The sequence below is a fragment of the Microtus ochrogaster genome, chromosome 6 (assembly GCF_000317375.1).
Source record: "Microtus ochrogaster isolate Prairie Vole_2 chromosome 6, MicOch1.0, whole genome shotgun sequence".
NCBI classification, from domain to species: Eukaryota; Metazoa; Chordata; class Mammalia; order Rodentia; family Cricetidae; genus Microtus; species Microtus ochrogaster.
The window spans coordinates 9,424,140-9,445,252 of record NC_022013.1 but is presented as its reverse complement, the minus strand read 5'-3'; the positions used below and the strand labels follow the sequence as shown (position 1 = coordinate 9,445,252).

The window sequence follows — 21,113 nt, the reverse complement described above, 5'->3', positions numbered from 1 at the left end:
GGGGTGGTGTGTGTAAATACAGAGACAGATGGCTGCTCAAAGTGCCAAGAATAAGAGATGATTGCTTATTCTACAGAGGACTTCTGTTTGACTCCCTGCAAGGTTCAAAGGTCAGGTAGAGGAGGATGTGGAAAGGATATAAAGAGCCTGAAGACGAGAAGGCAGTGAATACTGTCTTCTGAACATGGCACAGCTAATGCAGAAATGATTTCACAGGTGTGGCTGCCTACAACAGACCTACTGATGTCAATCATGAATAGAGAGAGGCTCATGGAGTCCTTCCTCCACCTCTCCCTGCTGAAGTACTGGCTTCTGGTGGACTGTAAGGGAGAGAGTCATCCTCTTCACATGTGTACACACTAAAGAGCCCACCAACCTCCAAAGGATACTTCAAAACCCACTGCCAGGCAGGGAATCCTGGTGAGATTCAGTGGATCTCAAAACAAAAAACAAAACAAAACAACACAAAAAAACAACAACAAAAAAGGAAAAGCCAAGGATGTGGACTTGAGAGAGGAGAGATAATGGGAGCAGAAGAGAGAGAAAAGGGAGGGTGGGGTCACAGTAATTGGACTGTGCTGTACACAAAATGTATGAAACTGTCCTAGAAAAAACTCAATAAAAATGATTAAAATGAAAGAAATACAGATCAGAAGTCAGGATGAGAAGCTGAGCATCACTGGTAAGGATGAGAAATACAGATCAGAAGTCAGGATGAGAAGCTGAGCATCACTGGTAAGGATGCAGATTTTATTGAAACAGGTTTAACAAGTTGGTCACATTGTATCAAAATGAAAAATACAAAACAGATATGTTAAAATAAAATCCCAAAAAAACCAACAACTATGGCAAAAAAAAAAAAAAAAACACAAAAAAACCTACTCTAGAGCCTAAAGCAGAAGGGTCAAAAGTCAAAGCAGTTAGGGTTAGCTAGCATAGTAAGACTCTAATCTTATAATGAAGTTGAGGGAGGAATGTGCTTTTTGGTGTTGATTAAAACCAATAAATGTCAGCATAACTTCTTTAAAAATATACTTTTTAAAAAGAGTACCTAAAACTATCTGGGTCCTTACCTGCAAATCCTAAGTGAAGAGAGAAAAACGGGAGTGGGGGATCTGAAATGTACCTGTTCCATTTTTGAATTAACAAAATTTCATGTAAGAATTTAGTAGCCTAATGAACAGAGTTTCTACATGGAACTGAAAAGGAGCTTAGGCCAAGCCCCACCCGCCTCTAACCTCACACTTGCTACCCTGGGTCAACAACTGGGTCAGCACAGTATCGTGACTAAGGGGCTGCAGGATGCCTCATTACTGCAGGTTTCATCAAGGATACAGCACTGGCATGATTGATGCCCACGAACACCGCCACGCAGCGCATAACACTGGACCACTCTCTCTTGAATTTATGTGGTTCTCCTAGATGCCTGTCAATGCAGGGGTACAAAAGCCCGATCACAGCTGTGAAGAGAAGAAAAAAACAGTAAGTCTCCACCAGCACTGCACTGGCAGCAATCACTACAGTCACTGCTTTCAAGATCCTTCCAAAAGAAATTGTATCCAAACGACTGAACACTGCCAGCATCCAAAGGAGAACACGAGGTCCCAGTGCAGAGAGCTCTGAGGAAGCTGCAGCACTCTAAGGGCTACACACTTGAGAGCAGAACTCACAAGGAGCCAGAGACACCAAGTCAGCCCACAGTTACCCACAGTTACCCTCTCCTCATGTAAGTATGCTATTTATCACAAGCAGAAGCTACAGGGAAGGTAGGCGGGGGACTTGTAAACTCCCACGCCAGGCTCCCAGGGTCCTCACTGCCCTGCTGGCTGGCTTCCTGTCTGTACTCAGCACTCTCACAGTGTTCCCCCATTCCTTCTCACAGCACTGCTCTGACAGCAACGAAAGAATACAGACAAGATTTCTGCTACACACACAAAAAAAGGAAGGACATGGGGAACAGAAAAATTACAAACTTGCTAGGTATGACGGTACACACCTTAAATCCCAGCAGTCAAGAAAAAGTAGGCAGATCTTTGAGTTAAGGACATAGTCAGACCCCTGTCCAAACACAAATTAAAAACTTACATATGTAAGTTTGCTGTTAAAAGGTAAGAAGAAACATCCTGACTCCTACCTGGGTTAGTAATCATGAATACAGTACCTGTGTATAAGATATCCATGACTAAGACCTCCACTATTCTCACCCTATCCCTACCTCTACTTACCAAATCTCAACATTTTACTCACTTAGAAGACATGAAATGTATGTGTACATTCATGAATGTCTTCATGGAGCATGTGGAGATCAAAGAATAAGCTTAGCTGTCATTCCTCAACCACCGCCTACAGGGTCTCTCCCTGCCCTGGAACTAGGTTAATGACCCAGTAAGCCCCAGAGACCTACCTGCATGCATCTCCTCTGCACTGCATTACAAATAAGGACCACCATGCCCAGCTTTTTTATCCTTTTTTTTTTTTTTAATATGAGTGATGAGTGGTCAAACAGAGGTAGGTCCTCATGCTCCCAAGGCAAGCACTTCACTGACTGGGCTATCTCCCAAGCACACAAGAAAAAATGTATTTATTTGCTAAAGATTACTTTTTAAATTTGTGTGTAAATATGCACATGTGCCTTTTAGTATGCCCACATGCATTTGGGTGTCCATGGAGGCTAGAAGACATAGGGTTCCCTCAATTACAGGAAGTTGAAAGCTACCCAATGTGGGTGCTGGGAACCAAATTCAGGTACTCTGAAACAACAGTAAGCACCCTTAACGGTTACACCATCTCTCCCCACAAATATACACCCTTTTAAAATTTAAATGTAAATTAAAAGAATAAAAAAGAAAAAGAAAACTGGAAACCAATTAGTATCCAAAGAGCACAGGCAAGTAGAGCACAGAGCAGCACGGGAAGGAGACAACCCAGCTCCTCTCACCTGGTGATGAGACTGGAGCTCTATGCTCTTTCCACCTTAGCTTCAGTAGAGAACAGATGACGCACAAGCCATTCTAAGACCAGTGACAAAGCTCGGCAATGCACAGAGAACTCCAATGGCTGCTAGAAAATGTAAGCTTCAGGGCCTGGGTGATATGATAGTTCAGTTTGAAGTGCTTGCCTTGCAAGCCCAAGGAACTGAGTGCAAACCAAAATAAGAAAACCTAAGGTGGACTGTGGCTGAGGAGTAAGAGCTGAAGTTATCCTTGCGCCTCCACATAGATACATGCATGTGTGCCTGCACATGCATGAACACACACATGCACAGACACAAAGAAAATCCAAGTTATGGTCCTATTTGAAACACACTACTGAAAAATCCCACTGGATTAAGTGACAGCATTTCTAAATATCTACATGATTAAAATGACAAGCATGTCTAATAATTGAAACATGTCTAAATGATACTTTTTCCTCAAGGGGTATCACAAAACAGCTCATCTGTCATTCCACCATTCTCTATATGACACATACATAGATGCATCTACCTACATATCACCTATCTATCATCTACCATCCACCCATCCACTATCTATCATCCATTATCATCTATGTATATACCAATTAATTTCTCCTCAATCCCCTGCATCTTTCTGTTTGCCTGTGGCTGAGTAAAAATCCAACCAGTGAAGGCATTTCAAGTTAATTCCAAGTCATCCCCAGCAGCAGATGCCATGGGTAAAGAATTATCACATAGAGATGCTGACATGCATGAGCAAAAATATAAGTAAAACAGACTACGCTCCTATGCAAGTGAGAGACAACTGAGAAGAGAAAGTAAAAACACAAAGAAGGAATTTAAACAGCCATGCTGCCAACCTTGGGATTTGCCAATAAAAAACCAAATCCGTCGAGTATGCGTGGTGCTCAGCTGCTCACTGAGAGAGAGAATTTGGGGAAGCTTGTCACTTCCCATTAAATGTCTTTCTTTCTTTCCTTTAAATAACAGCATGGCAGAGTCTGATAGGAATATACACAGCGCGGTGAGGATCCACTGTCTGAGAGCTCAGTGGAGTATGTCTGGGCTGCTGCTTCTCTCTGTACCATTTTTTTTTAAACAAGAGACTTAAAAATCATGCTGTGTAAAATCATATGCAAATACAATTCTGCTTAATCAGATGGTTCTCTGATGTAAAGTCACGTGTCTTCTGATATCTTGAAGTGATTCCCAGTAAGTCTGCCCAGCCCACAGACAAAAGGAGTCTGTGAAGCACAAGTAGTAAGCCATCACTCTCAGTGCAGTGAGGCAGGAAGAACACAGTTAAATTAGACATCCAGCAAGGAGCCAGACTGAAGACAACCAGACCACTCAGCAAGACACTCTTCCATGGAGACTACAACAGAGGTGGATCATGTTTCATTCAGCAAACACTTAAGCACTATAATGTATCTTGTTCTTGGTATTTCCCAGGGATTTTAAAAGAGAAAAAAGAGGGCCGGGGAAATGGTTGAGATGGTAAAGTGCTGCTGTGTAAGCACAAAGACCAGAGTCTGAGCTCCAGAATCTACTTCACACACACACCTCCCCCATACACAACCACACACACATACAACTCCCCCATATACAACCACACACACATACAACTCCCCCATATACAACCACACACACAATACAACTCCCCCATACACAACCACACACACAACACAACTCCCCCATACACAACCACACACACAACACAACTCCCCCATACACAACTACATAAACAACTCCCCCATACACAACTATACACACAAAACTCTCCCATACACAATTACACACACAACATACATACAACTACACACACACACACAGTGGTGACACTTGTAACCCCTGCACTGAGACATAGACAGGCTGATCCCTGCTGATCCCTAAGGTTTGCTGGCCAGCCAGCCTAGCCTACTTGGTGAGTTCCATGCCAGTGGGAAACTCTCTCTCTCTCTCTCTCTCACACACACACACACACAGAAACGTAGGTGGCATCTGAGGAATAACAGCTGAAGTTGTCCTTGGACCTACACACACAGGCACAGACATGTATACATTAATAAACAAGAGGGTGTATTTTCATGGCAAAGTGGCACAGACACTATTGAGTGCTGACTAAGTACTGACAAGTTGCTGAGGGGCTCTCATCTTGGTCCTGCACATGAGAAAAGTTCTAAAGAAGTGACTGCACGCAGAAGCATGGAAACAACTCTCTCATCAAAGGGAGGCACCTGAAGGAACCAAGGCACAACCAGAAACAAACACCATTACCAGGAAACTGTAAGGTTTGAGCATGAAGGGAGGCTTGGGTACAGAAAAGCAAAAGTAGGCCACAAAAAAGTTTTAACACTATGTATATTAAAGATTTGGGAACACACTGTGTGTCAGACACGGGCAATCATTCTTACAGCCCAGAGTGCTCAACAGAACACAGGAAGTGGGACGGGTCAAAAAAAGCCAGAAAAAAAAAAAAAAAGACTAGTATCTTCAAGCCCAAGGGGTGGGGGCCAGGACCAAAGGGAACAATGCAAACTATGCAGGCTCACCACGGGAGTGGGATGGGGAAGGATGGAGACCTCTCTAGGAAAGGGCTGAGGAACCAATGGCTAGAAGAACCTTTACATGACTTCCACAGGTTTAGCTACTTGTGATTTTGGAGACAACTTCTCTACTTTTAGCCACAATATAGCAACTGTCTTTTAACACATTTACTCTTTAGCACTAGTAGTGGTAAGCCTCTAATCCCAGCACCCAGGAAGTGAAAGCTGGGCAATCAGGAGTTCAACGTCAGTCTCACCTACAGAGTTTGAGGTCCTCTTGAGATGCACGAGATTTTTATTTTATTGTTTCAAATGTAACAAGACATCTACTACATGGCCAGATAAGAAGATATCCTTTATACACGGGTTTCCCAATCCCGGCTCCGGGGCACCACACATATAAAGAAGTACACGACAACACCAGCCTTGCTAAGCTTGTTTAGACCCTTCCGATGAAGACATCACACACTTTGGTCACAAAGCATGGAGAAATCAAGCTGGTACTGACAGGAAGGTTCCTCCATGCTGGCTAGCTTTCACGGTACTGAAAGGAGCTGTGCAGGCACCTCGGGGGAAACTCATCAGCAGTGTCACTCAGCTGTGAACCCTGTGAGCCACAGTAACTGGCATGGTAAGATAGGTCCATGGGTGCAAGAACAGCAAGAATGTTAGGGGGATCTGCAGAAGGAAACGCATGCCAAGAATATAAATCTGGCCAAGAACCCAGAGATGGGGAGCTCGCGAGCCCCAGAAGTGAGCCTACTGCTATTATCTCACTAAATGGACATACTGTCCAGCTACCTTCTTAAACCTGTATCTCTGCGGCCATAGATTAGGGCAGCTATCACATCTCATCGGAGAAGCTTCTTTGTGTAGTAGATGGCAGTTAACACAGAAGCACACAACTGGTCACAGCACAGAGAGTGTCTGCGGAGCACTCAGGCACAAATGGGACATCTCTATCACAGCCCCTCACTTCAAGGCTGCAGAGCCATCAAAGAAGACCTATCTACAGTAGAAAGACTGTAAGCACCAATGGTCAGCGAGGGGCCTGCTGAGACAACATCTGGACATTACAGGCTGTGGCACTAATGAACTCAGCTGCTGCAGCTGCCTGCACAAGATGACGCCTGTCAACATTCCGGCATGGAGCAGGGAGCACTCTCCAGCTTCCACTCCTAGCTGAGGAGCTACTGAGAGTTGATGGCTGCTGGGAGAGGAAGAATCAGTTTTCTTTAAGCCTGTGTCCCCAAGAAGGTCAGTTTCTATCGAGTGGCTAGCCCCACATCCATCAGAATACCGCGAGCGAGCACAAACTGTCCTTGGAGTTTGTGAGATTAAGAAAGGAGGCTAAAGGTGAGGCTGTGCAGTGGGGAGGGGGGAGGGAGGGAAGAGCAAATATGCTGAAAACACATTGGACAGGATGGGTGTGGAGGCACAGCCTTGAATTTCAGTATTCAGGAGGTAAAAGCCAGCCTGGTCTACACTGTGAGTTCCAGACCAGAGTTGCACAGTGGGACCCTATCTCAAAACAAACAAAAAAGCAAAATTCCATATACATGAAAGTCTTAAGAATTAACACAAATAGTATATCTATTTAAAATATATACATGTACAAATAACATTATGTAGACAGAGCAGGTTGTATTTACATATTTAGGTAGGTAGGTAGGTGTAGGTGTGTGTGTGTGTGTGTGTGCGCGCACATGCGCAAGCATATGTAAAACAACAATTACAGAAATAGAGGGCATGAATTTGAGAGGGCAAGGTAGGGCATATAGAGAAAGTTACAGGAAGGAAAGGGAAGAGGGGTAACTAGATCGTGAAGTGGATTGCTGCTAGGTCTAGGAAACTAAGTGGTGAGGCTGCATGCTGAGCTGCACCTTGAAGGAGAGAAAAGAACTAGAGTTATTGGGAAACTTTTTCTCTTCTGAACTTAATGAAGGAAAATATAGGCAGATCAGCAGATACAGTAGGATGATAAGATACAAGTTCTCATCTATTTGGACGATGTCTTAGAGAAGGATCACCCCGGGAAAACCAGGACACAGCACTGTGATGACTTCTCTTAACTGGGGGCTCCATCGGTTTTAAGGCTACCTAAGGCACGTGGAATCTGACTGCAACAATGTTCATCTGTACATGCAGCAGGGCTATGGGATTACTTGAAGATACTGTACAAGTCGGCCTCAGCCTTTGGACACATGCCCCCGTAACCTCTAGCTCTAAGTGGAGATGTACCCACACTGTGTCGCACAGTATTCGTGTACACTAAGTACAGACATAGAAGTAACCATTTTTCTCCCACATGGCTATGACTACCTTCTATTACTTTATTACATAAAGTATTGTTGACCCATTGACATAGCCAAAGAGCTGCCCGTTACAGGGCATCTGGAAATGTTCCCCTTGGCCATTAATGGTCCTCTAGTGAAAATGTCAAAGCCACTAACAGGACTATCAGGATTTTAAGCAAAGACAGTCTACCTCATTATCTTTTCAAGTATTTACTATTTCTTCTGGTACATTTAAAGACCAGGCAGCAAGAATAAAAGCATATAAAAATTAAAAATACAGCATCAAGTTTTCAACTTGAATAAAATTACTCCATAAAGCATGGTTTTGTCTGCTTCAAACACAAAATTATAGCCCATTCATCAAAACTTTTAGGCAGTAGTGAATATTACCAAAATAACTTAGAATAATATTCAGAAGAAATGAGAAAAAGGTAAATGCCCTACACCCAAAGAAAATGAGAATTGGTTTCATGGTTAAATGTTAAAGGTGCAGGAATCAGGTACCGGCTGACTCCAAGGACTACACTGAAGGCAGAGATAATCCTGGAGGGCAGAGAGCAGGACCACGTAGCCTGAGGCCAGGGTACAGAGGAATGCAAGAGAGCATAAAAGACTGGGAATGACAGAAATGCTCCACAGCAGGGGGCAGGAGCACACCATGAGGGCATACGTGTACCAAACATATCAAAGTCCCTCAGAGTCCACTGCACTCTATTTAAATTATATCCTCCACTCAGAGGGTAAAATGCTTCCCACAAAAGCATGAAGACCTAAATTCAGAATCTCAGCACCTATAAAAACATCATTGTAGTGACACACACCTAGAGTCCCAGTGCTAGAGAGATAAAGACAGGCAGAACCCGGGAGCTCAATGGCCAGCCAGTCTACCTAATTGGCAGTGTCCAGGTTAAGAGAGACAGTGTCGTAAGAAACAATTTAGACAATAATTGCAGAAGACACCCAACTCTGACCTTTGGCCCCAACATGCAGGCACACATACATTCACATACAACCACACACATGTGCAACCCAACACAAACTTGTCACTTAGGCCACACCCTATACACTTGTAAGCAACACAGAACACATTGCCTCACACATACCTGAGGCTGTGCCGCAGCATGGTGGTACCCACCATGCAGATGAAAAGATGCTCGTGACCACATCAGGTGGAAAAAGTGTCACGTTTCTCTGAATCTGGAGCAAGTTCAACACTAAGGCGAGGAACACTCCAATGAAGAAGAGCACCACCCCTCGGATCACCACGTTCACACTCTGGCTGGTGACAGAGGAAATGTATGGGCCACACTTTATGGGCCCAGGTGACTCGGGCTTTCCTTCCGACATGGTCTCATAAGTTCAGTAGGCCTAAGCCGTAAATAAAACAAGGCTTCTCAGTGGAAAAGATGAACTGTCTGTGAATCGAAGCAGACCAATGTTTTCAATGGTGCCACATCTTGCCTGAAGGTGGAACCTACCAGAAATCCTACAAGAGATAAGAAGAGAGAATCAGCATGCAGCTGACACACAATTGTACAAGTTTTCACACTCAGTACTAGTTAGGGAGATACAGATACTAATTTATTTAAATTATTTACTCAATAAGAAAATCCTTTTAAAAAAGCCTTTATATACGTGCTGTAAAAAATAAAAAAGTGAAGTGTTCCATGTGTGTTTACTAGGATACAACAGGTGACTTAGGAGACCCCAGCAGTAAGAAGTCTTGCAGAGAACCCAGGTTCCCAGCACCCATAGGACGGCTCACAAATGCCTGTAGCTCCAATTCCAGAGGAGTCGATGCCATCTTCTGGGCTATGTGTACACTAGGCATGCATGTGGTACACATACACACACGCAGGTGAAACACTCATGAACATAAAACAGGAGAAATCTTTAAAGGGAGAGGCACCAACAGCTGGGTTGGCAACGAAAGCTCGGCTAGTAAAACGTCTAAAACACAACATGAGGCCCTAAGTCTGATCCCCAGCACCTACTAAAAACGCCAGGTGTGGTGACATGCTTCTGGGACACACGCCAGTGCTGGAGAGGGGAGACAAGAGGATCCCTGCAGCTCACTGGCCGGCTGGCCTAGCCCTACCTCAAAACAACAGTAGAGAACTACAGAAGATACCCAATGTCTAATCACATACACACACACCCTGGTACCCCCTCAGCATTAAAATAATAGAAAAACAGTTTCCCCTACCTCAGAGAACAGCCAGCCAGGTAATTCAAAACACATCTATTGGGAGCTACAAGACGAAACCCCACATCTCTAGGTCGTGCGCCTAAACCCCACTCCATCAGTTGCAATTGAATCTCTTATACTTTTTAGGTTTTTGATCCTACTGCACGTACTGGCTTTGTGGGAGCCTAGGCAGTTTGGATGCTCACCTTACTAGACCTGGATGGAGGTGGGTGGTCCTTGGACTTCCCACAGGTCAGGGAACCCTGATTGCTCTTCGAGCTGATGAGGGAGGGGGACTTGATCGGAGGAGGGGGAGGGAAATGGGAGGCGCTGGCGGGGAAGAGGCAGAAATCTTTAATAAATAAATAAATTAAAAAAAAACTAAAAAAGAAAAAAGAAAACCAACACATTCTGACCGAAGACACTGTAGTTTTGGTAAGAAAATGTGACTTGCTCATGAGGACAGTGTCCACAGAAGGATCCATCCCCATGTTTAATGCTTACATTGCTGAATTTCTGCAACCAAGTGGCCTATGAAACCCAGCCCACAAGCACCCACCTACACATATACCAGCCAGAAAAGCCAGACTTCAGCCACTCTTTCAGACCACAGCTGTGCCGCCGACCTGCAGCAGTGCGCTGAGCCAAGTGCTGCAACCACGGGGTCACTATGATGAGGAAGCAGAGGAAGCCAGCGCCAAGAGAATGCAGCCCAACCCCGTAACACCTTCTGAGGGCCAGCCTAGGTTCTGTTCACTCCTTTAACAAAAGTGACTGCTGGGTCCTGCTGGGGTATCCCGAAGAGATTGCCATGCTGGTAGTTGAGGCTTCGCTGTGATGCTGGGAGACGAGATGAGATCTAACCTACAGGTGATGGCCGGGTAGCTGGGGTTGGCACGTTTACGACAATGATCAAGAATTCAAGGTCACCCTCACCTATACAAAAAGCTGAACGCCAACCTGGGCTACAAGGTATCTTTTAAATGGGGAAGGAGACACATATCCCAAAAGAATGTTCTTGGGCTCGTTGAGGGCACTGCTCTGGGAGGAAAGAGGCTGTGAGACCTCAACCCCTTTGCTCCCTATCTGGTAATGTGATCTCGCCCTCTCACCCACACTCCTGCCATGGAGATCCTTACCAGAGTACAAGTGATGCTAGCCAGTTTCACCCCTGAATCTCCAGAATGGTGAATAAAATAAGCCTGCTTTCTTTGCAAAGTTAGTCTGCCTTCAAACTAATCAGCTAATGCAATGATCCATCGTGTGTGATAAGTACATGCACTTTTCCTAACACAGGCAATTCACTTAACCCTCACAGTATCCCTAAGAGGATGGTGTGACCGTCTTGGGCTGTACAGTGACACTGTCTCAAGAACTAAAATAATAACAGTAATAATAACAACAACCCTGAGAGCTAAGTGTAATTTTACAAGTGAGAGAGCAAAGCAAGGTTAATCTACACGCCTGGGTAAGAAGCATATCTTGAATCAAATCCATTGTCCTACTCCCTTGCTCTCATCATGACGGTGCTGCTCAAACTGCCATGTGCCTTGTTCTCAATGAACACTACCAGTTTTCAAACGTGAAAACAATAGGTAGGCTTTCTGCTTTGTCATTTCTCTTCATCCTAATTGACTACACTACACCTTGGGCATCTCTGTAAGTCAGGACCTAAGTGGTATGTCTTGTGAATCCTGAAACATTTTATTTGAATGAAGTTCATTTCATATGTATGTGTGGCTTGGCACCGTGCACATGTGGAAGTCAGAGGACAGCTTTTGGAAGTCAGTTCTTTTCCACCATGCGGGTCCTGAGGGATCACATCCATGGTGTCAGACTTGGTACAGGCTCAGCTTTTCCCGCTGAGCAATCTCACACAGGCAGAACTTCTAATAGCTACCTCGTAATTATCTGCAGAGCTGCTTTATGGATTATAAACTTTTTGTGTTGGTCTTATCCACTAACACCAATCTCCATTGTATCTCTGCATGCAGCAAGCTTCCTGCTTGGCCCACAGGGATAGCTGATTCACATAGTTTAAGCCAGGTTCATTCTTCTATGATCAAACTCTTGTGGGCTCAGCTCAGCAGTCCTTTGAAAAGGCAAATCTAGAACCTAATCTAAGTTTCTGATTTTCAGCCTACCTTAATGCAAATTTTGAAACAAAACTGAATGTCTAAATGAGTCACAGGTAACTTAGCAGGCAAAGGGGCTTCTATATAGTCCACAGCCATTATGAGCCTACAGGTAACTCAGCAGGTAAAGGGGCTTGCAGCCAACGCTGATGATCGGTGTTTGACCCCTAGAATTCAAATGGTACACAGAATGAACCGACTCCTGCGTATTATTCTCTGAGCTCTACATACATGTGGCATGTGCGTACCCACACAAGTAAGTAACACAGACAATATAATAAATGTAATAAGAAACTTTTGTTTTTTATTTTATTTTAAAACAGGGTTTCACATAGCACAGACTAGCAAAGGTTGGTCTTAACTTCTGATCCTCCCACCCCCACCAATCCCCTCCTGAATGTACTCCTAGAGCTGAGATTATTTGGTAGCTGTGCTACCAAATCTGGTCTGTGCAGTGCTCACTGAATCATCTCCACAGTACTCGGAAATAAAAATGTAAACAGACAACATCAGGGTTAATAGAGATGCTTTGAAGTACAAAATAACAACAAGCATCAAACAAAGTACCACAAAGGGCTCCCTTACACACTGCATGTGACCAACAGTGCACTCTCCTGCCTAGACCCTCGGCAGGCATATAGCTTCCCTACCCCTCCGCAGAGCACAAGTAACACAAGAGTCAAGAAACCACTTATTCTGTCTGTGATTTTTCCCAAAGCAGAATTAAGCAACATATACCTTAGGTTCAACAGTATTCTTAGAAGGATAAATAACTTTAATTAGCTAGTCCCATCCATTTCCAGAGACAGCTAGCCAGAAACTGCCAGAGAAGCCTTGGTGAGTTTAGGTCAGATGGTCTCTTACTGTGTGGAAACTCTTCTGAGCCTGGCATATTATTTAGCATCCCTGGCTCCTGGCCACTAAATGCAGGCCTCCCCCGCTTGTGATACCCAAAATTGTACCCACAGTATTTCCAAACACCCCGAGGGAGATCCTGTGCTCCAGTGGAGCTGCTGCTAGAAGGAGACTTCTTTCCTCATCCCGCCAGTCTACTGCAGACATTTGGAGCCGATCATTTGTGTTTTCTCCCACTGCTGTTTATCCAACTTTTCCTGGCAGCCCTTCTTCAGTTTCCTACTTCACCCCCACAAGTATTCTTTAAAAATAACACCGCATTTGTTTAATGTTTATTTGAAGCAGAACCAAAGGACTAACTGTGGTTACATCACAGCACGATGATATATAATTACCAGGGCCAAAAATAAAGACTACAATACTTCACCATCAATGTTCTAAAATTTAAGCACTGGAAGGGGGCCAGAAGACCATCTATTCTAGGATATATCTGAGATTCATGCAAAGTAAAAACAAAAATGTGTATGCATGCATTTTTTTCAGAGTTCACACACATACTCAAAAATCTCCAGTATCCAAAGTCAACAATGGGCTATCAAGCTAGGCAGGCAGGCAGGCTGGTGAGGTGGCCCAGACCTGTTGGGGGAAGGAGGGAGGGAAGCACAACCAACCTAACAGTTCTCTCACTCACTTTAATACTGTCACAAAGCCTTCAGGTGAACTAACAAGATCAGGAAAGAATCAATGGAGCTGGGCATACTGGAGCAGGGATATAATCCCAGCACTTGAGAGGTGGAGGCAGGGGGAGCTGAAATTCAAGGCTGTTTTCAGCTACAGTAAGTTCAAAGCTAGACATGGGCACTCAAGACAAAAGGCAATGCAATACTGGATTGGGGGGAGGGGGGTCATTTCTGGATCTTTTTACTCCAATTATATATAAGCACATACAATAAATAACCAGGTTGGTCAAACAGATAGAAAAACCCAGAAAAGAATTCACTATTTCCTAGACAATAGTGAAGTTTCTATGCAAAGAAAACCACGTAAATGGGCTGGTGAGGTGGCCCAGAGGGTAAGAAGCTTGCTGTGCAAACCTAACAATTTGAGTCAGATCCAGAATCCCACGGTGGACAGAAAGAATCAGCTCCTCAGAAGTTGTCCTGACATCCACATATGTGCTGTCCCATGCAACCTCTCCCCCACATACACACAGATGACAACAGTATTATACTAGGAGGGTGGGATATTTTAAAGGATCTGGGAACAAATGTAGCATAATTTATTTTAAAATCCCTTTAACTATTCACATTTTCTTAAAACAGAAGTAGTCATATTTTTATATATTATACTTATAGCAAATCAAAATTTGGTTCTTCAAATTTTTAAATTTTACCAAAAAAACTTAGATTATAAATTTAAAGCATAATACTGCAATGGCTCCTAATGAGTCAGTGTTAATAAATAAATAGGCTGGTGTTTTTAATTCCTACTGTACAAAAATCAGACAGGCTAATACGTAGTTTTCTTTTGTTGCTTAAAACAAGATTTCACCATGTAGCCAAGGCTGGCCTTAAATCTCTTCATTCTTCTTTCTTGTCCACCAGAGCATGGGGATTACAGACTTGAGTTACCAACCCAGGCTTCAAATAGGCTATGGAACTTTGCAAGAAGGCCAAGTTGTTAGCAGGTAGCCATATTTGAGCCAACCACCCTGCCTCTTCTCCCAAACGCCACACAAAGAGCTTCGGTGCCACAAAGGAGACTGCTTGCATGGTCCCATTCACAGGCTACTGTTAGCTCCACAGCAATGCTTTGTACAGTTTAAGAGAAAAACCTTACTAGAGGACATGCACTATTCTGCTTTGAGCCCTGAGCTACGATTTCCATAAACTATATAAATGAACACAGAAAAACAGTTCATATAGTTTGGCAAAACTGGTGAAAAATCATCAAAGCTGGAAAAATACTTTCCCATATGATTTCATGTTAATAGGTTGATACCATTTCTTTCAGACAAAAGAGAGGCATAAGTAATGCTAGGCATTCTACAAGTAAATACAAAGTTCATGTTTCCCACCAAAACATCTTACAGGTAATAAGCTTTTGGAAAAAAAATGTAAAAACAAAACATAGTAATAACCAGTTGCAATCTATGCTTTGTTTTTTGTTTGTTTGTTTGTTTGTTTTTGTCTTTGAAGCAGGGTCTTGTCTCATTAGCCCAGACTGACCTCACACTCAACAGACAGCCAAGAATGACCTTGAACTGGATTCTCCAGTTTCCACTTCCCAAGAACTGGGATTCCAAGCACGCACCACCACACCTGGTTAAAATCTAGGAACTTAAGAACCATTTGGTTTGTAGGCAAACAAGATTCTTCGTTTTTTAGTGATTGGTGGTCATACGATAAGTTTTTTGCATTCTCTGATGACTGTCTCTCTCTTCAGGGGCTGGGTCAGACATCACCAAATAATAAAGTTAAATTACTACCGCCCACATTTTTCAGCACACGCTGTGCTCATTAGGACGGCATTCACAAACAGAATAGCAGCAGCATTACGAAAACACAATACAACAACATGGTTTAACCCTCCTGAAATAAAAGCACAGAGATGTGAACCTCAGACTGCGTGCATTAGAACTCTGGAAAGAAAAAAAATGTATCCCCTGAATATATTGACGCTCTTTTCTCTCCACAAATGCAGGAAAGATTAAGCAAGCCACAGTCACATAGCTTACCGCTTTAAACATATGGCTTAGCCCTTTAGAAATGTCACTCTACTGTTTGGCGACAATTTTCTAGCAACAATGAAAACACTATTCTTACTGAACTGCACATTATCTTTCTCTTTTCAGTGTCATCATCTAAAAACACAAATGTCAGTTTAAAAAGCATCAACCTTTCCCCCAAATACAAATGATTCACATAGTGTTCATTTCATAACGGATGTGAGCTGAGTACCACGAAAACAAATAAAACCACTACGGTTACAAATCCAGAAAAAAGCATGGAGGACGAAAACAGAAAGAGAACACCAGCTCATTGTTTTTCCCTACAGGACCCGACAGAATGAGTAGGAACACCCCTTTATTCAGTCTGTGGTTCACCATCAGGGCCAAATCCCAAAGGTGGGGGTGAGGGCAGAAAACACAGCATGGCAGTCTTCACGTATCTGTACCCAGAACTGGTGCCTGGCTTTCATTGCTATGGTCAGTTTCCCTGTGATAACGACGCTAGCCAGCTTCCGTGGCTCAACTGTCACGTCTATGTGCTCTTTCCTCATCAATCCTATAAAATAGCAAGCTCTTCGGGGTAAATTTCGCCCCACTACATATCTAACATCACCCATGAACAACTTTTCCCAACACTCACTGGACTCGAGTTATTTTCACTTAAGTTTTAACACCATTTCACGTCTCTAGCCTCATCCTCAGCAAAGCACAGTGAAACCTTTCCCAAACAGCTCATCCCCACTGTGCGACCCCCAAATCCCAGTTACTGTCACCAACCGACTTCTAGGCCCTGGCAAGAGCTCTCTTTGGCTGCACCCACTGATATACCTAAAGGGTATTCACTTCCGATCCCAAATCCCTACTCTTTATCTCAGTGTCCTCTTACTTCGGTAGATTCTAAACTTACTATGATTATGAACCTAATTTCGATCCCTTTCCTATACAAGCCTGAGTCTTTCTCCCTAGCTACAAGACATCCCAGTCCTGTCAGGTGTACGTTAAACAGCTGGCCCATCTCTGTCCCCAAACAGACCTCCAGGGTCGCCCTTCCCGCCGTCCTCCAGCCTTCCTCCCCTCTGACAGTCTCAAACTGTCCGGAGACCTCGGCGCCCCCTAAGCCTGCCCCCCAAGCCCGCTGTCCCCTTTAAGAGCGCGCCGACCTCTCTCCAGGTAACAAGGGTCCCCTCGCCCTGCAGGCCCCACCTGCGGGTCCTGGATCCCCCAACACCTGCCACCGGGCCACCCAGCCTGCAACGTAAAGGCATAAGCAGCTCCTCTTCCCGAAAGCCACCGCATTTCTCGAGCCGTCCCCTTCCAAATACGCTCACCTGCGCTCTACAGGGAGACCCCCAAGTCACCCCCGCCTCCGCCATCTTCAGGGACCAGCCCCCGGACCTACTCCCCTCCCACAGCTCCGCCTGAGCCGCACTGCGCCTGCGCGGCCCGGGCGCCTAGCGGGGAAGCTAGGGGCAGAGGAGCTTCCGGTTGCTGCGCCGCCAACTCCCAGCGCTCCACGGAGACGGGGCATAAGGACTTCCGGTCTGCGGGCCACTCGGGGCTGGAAGGAGGCGGGGCCCTTGTCTGGGCTGAGAGGCTGCGGAATCGGCTGTTGTTGGCGGACTCCGCAGTCAAGGGTTCTGACGGGCGCCTCGGCTCTGGGGGCGGAGTGAGGAAGTCGTGCCGGGACGCACGCACTCACGCTCTGCCCGAGACTCCGCCCTCTGCGTGGGCCTTACTCGCCAGCAAGGTGGAGGACTCGGTTGTCGTCGCCTTCAACTTACTCGGGCCCTGGAATCTGTCTTAATATCCTCTCTGAACACCGGTTAAAGGCAGCTGTTCTCATCGCCCAGGCTCTATAGAAATTTGCACCAAAGGATGAGGAAATGAAACCTTATCACCTCTCTACTGTCAAAGTCATCATCTCCTTCGATTAAAGAACATCCTCCTCCCTTTTGAGACAGAGTCGCGCTATGTAGCCTTAGCTATAACTAAGTAGACCAGGCTGGCCTCACTGAGAGTTCCCTGCCTCCGCTTCCCCAGTGCTGGGATTAAAGGTGTGACCCACCGCACTCAGCAAATCTTCCTTTCCGAACAGGAACCAATCTTTGGAGACTGGGCAGATGAACTTGTTTTGGATGAAACACTATACAGGAAAATTCTGTTTTGTTTTATTCCTTGAGAATTTCGAGGGCTTGAAGTTCGAGTGGGAAAGTGGAGGGTGGATCTGGGAGATGTGGGGAGTAAATATGATCAAAATATATTATATGAAGTCCTCAAAAAATCACATTTAAAAAAATTCAAGCCCGTATGCAATGTATTTTGATCATGCACCCTCTCCCGATTCCATTCCTCCATAGAGTGTTTTTGAAAGCTAATATTAAAATCTGACTTGATTACCTCTCCTCACTGGGCTGTTCCATGGATCACCTTTTTGGGGGGCCCAGCCAAAAATACATTATGGATGCAGTCTGATTACATTGATCTTAAGGAGAACTTTGTAGGAAATATGGGCAACTGCTATTGGTTAGATGCCTTTGTTTTTTGTTTTGTTGTTGTTTTTCTTTAAACTGGCAGACAATCCGATGTACTTTTTAAAAACCCTGTTTCTGACCCTTTTATCAACACATTTGTTTCTAAAAATTGGAAGAGAAATTAAACTTGGACCAGCAGTCTCAGCGTGTATTAATATGACCTTTCTTGTATTTCTGTTTTTCCCTAGCTCTTATATTTAATTCCTGCAGGTTTTTAATGCATAGTAAATGAAGGTCCAGGCTAACTATGTTGCATAGATGAAGAATGTTATAAGGAAAAATAAACACACACATATGATGGCTTTGTCAACTTGACAGGATTTAGAATCATCATGGGAACATCTCCGAGTGTGTGTCAAAGCAGGAGTTTCCAGAAAAGTTTAAAGAAAGAAGGGAGAAACACACTGCATGTGGGCAGCACTGTTCCTTGAAGTGGGATCCTGAGCGTGCGCACTCATCTGTTTCCGTGCCCATAGGTTCAGTATGTCCTCACATCCACCCCTATGCCTTTCCTCTGGTGCTGGCCTGTGTCCTCTCAAAATGTGAGCCAGGATAGACCCATCTTCCGGAAAAGTCTTTTGCCAAGTCTAAATCCAAAATGAACTAATGTCAGGATATGAATTAAGAGGGCGGTGAAATCACACTTACTTTGGAAGACTGAAGTTAATTCTGTGCCTCTGTGTTGCTGGTGATCTCTTTTTCAAACCTCAACTGCATCTTGGCACTGCATGTATGTAGTCATGTCCAGTAATTCCATTTTCTAGGTTTTTCTTTTTATAGCTAAAGTGAAATAGTGATCCCGGTGGTTTTTAAAGTCCCTTTTCCCCTTTGTTTTGATGTTTAATTGTCTGGTTTTTTATTTTTTATTTTTTTTTTATGTCAGTTGGTTGGTTTTGAGGCAGGATTTCTCTGTGTAACAGCCCTGACTGTCCTGGAAGTTGCTTTGTAGACCAGGTTGGCCTTAAACTCACAGAGATCCACTGGCCTCTGTCTCTGGAGTGCTGGGATTAAGGGTGTGCACCACCATGCCTAGATTTTAGATTCCTCTTAACTGTCAGAAATATCAGTGATTTGATAATTCTGTAGCTCCCCTGACCCACTAATGTTGCATATTCTTTGTTCTTTCTGTTGAACAGATGATCAGGCAAGCTAGAAAGAATAAAAACTTTGTAGCTAAATACAAGCAACCATCAGCAGAGGTCATTTGAGGGAGATACTTTAGATCTCAGGTTAAACATTGTTTCTGGCTGAAGCTTCACTAAGCCTGATTCTCAGATTCTGAGAACCTGACCGTGGGAACCTTACCCAAATTAAAAGCACCCAGACTTTAAAAACAAAAAATATGGCCATTTTTCTATTCAGTAACTACTTCTATTCAGATCAAAGTCATCCTCACACTTACATGGCAAGCACTGTACTACCGAACCATCTCCACAACCTTTAAATTCACTCTTACGTCATTAGTTCAAAACCCTTTCAAATTAGCTACCAGAGTAGTTCTTAACCCTGACTGTATATTAGGACCACCTGTAATTGATTGAAGTAATGCGTGTACTGTATATGACATCTTTCAAGGACCGGGGCTATACCCTGTATGTATTCCAATTTAATTGGGCTGAAGGACAGACATGGACTCTTCCAATAAAGACCTTGTATAATCCTAGTGTATTCCTAAAGAAATGCTAATGCAGCCAAAATTCAGAAGCACTGGCTCCATCTAAGTTTGTCTGGCATCATTTGGCAATAGAATAAGTAGCAGAGGAGGCAGCAATTCAACAGGCATCTGTTCAGTTCCAGTGCCTGTGTTCTTAGCCCCTCTGCACAGCCCTGTCAACTGCATACAGTAAGCAGCTAGAAACCCACTGAGGCACCAAAGTAAATGAGACAGAGTGCTTACCTTCAATAAATTCGTCTAGGGAAGCCGAGGTGTTGGTAAAGGAAGCCAGTTCAGCTCACATAAACAGACAGAGGCTAACTGAGAACTCCTCTGGAGATCAGACATGCCCTGCTTTAATCTAGATTGGTGTGGAAGGTGACCAATAGCAGGGCATGGAGGAAGGCAGGATTGCAGATGCCAGCTGGGAGATGGTGCAAGCATTCACTGAGGCAATGGCAGAGGTCACAGAATTGGCAGTACTAACTGGCCACTGATGTGAAGGGTGACAGAGAGAGCTAAGTGGAAGCGGCTTCTAAGTTCTGAGCCAGAGACTCTCAGAGGAACAGCACTGTTGATTTAGATCAAGAGTTGAGAGTTTGAGTTTGGGGTTGAACGAGTTCAAAGGGTGTTGAATGTTTAACTAGAAATGCCCTCTAGAGCACTGGAAATGTGAATCTGAATCTGTAACTCAAGTGACCAAATATGTTTAGAAATATGTAAGACCCTAAGATGGTTCCGTTGGTAAAGCATTAGACTTAAAGCATGAGGACCTCAGCTCCATCTCCAGAACCCACATAAAAAGCCAGGTGTGGTGGCACATGCCTACAGTCCCAACACTGGGTAGGTGGAGGCAGATGGATGCCTAGGGCTTACTGGCCAGGCAGTCTAGCTAAATTATAGAGATCCACACCAATGAAAGTCTCTGCCTCAAAAGCAGCAATGTGGAAAGCACCTGAGAATGATTGACATTTGAGGATATCTTCTAGCCTCTTCATACACCAGACTCATGAGACAGAGAGAGAGAGAGAGAGAGAGAGAGAGAGAGAGAGAGAGAGAGAGAGATCAAGCTGTGGAATCACTGGTTTAGTAGGTGGTTGAAGCCACATCTTGCACCACATCTTGCATGCTACATATGATTTTTTAAAAAAAAAAAGATATTAGAAATAAAGAAGAAAAATCTTCTGAAGTTGCTATACTAGAATATTTCAATAAGGTTA

At 44.2% G+C, this 21,113-nt stretch overlaps 1 protein-coding gene across 2 annotated transcripts in view; it reads right to left on the bottom strand.

Moving 5' to 3' along the window:
• The window catches only part of Insig2 (insulin induced gene 2), a 23,166-nt gene extending 6,052 nt beyond the window's left edge, over positions 1–17,114 (bottom strand). For both annotated transcript variants that reach the window (XM_013346691.2, XM_005348254.2), the window contains exons 1-3: positions 17,037–17,114; positions 8,903–9,285; positions 1,336–1,460 (exon numbers count right to left, since the gene is read on the bottom strand). In XM_013346691.2, the coding sequence (XP_013202145.1) occupies positions 1,336–1,460; positions 8,903–9,146 (369 nt within the window). In that variant the 5' untranslated portion in view covers positions 9,147–9,285; positions 17,037–17,114. The remainder of the gene's footprint in view (positions 1–1,335; positions 1,461–8,902; positions 9,286–17,036) is intronic.
• Between the last annotated feature and the right edge of the window lie 3,999 nt (positions 17,115–21,113).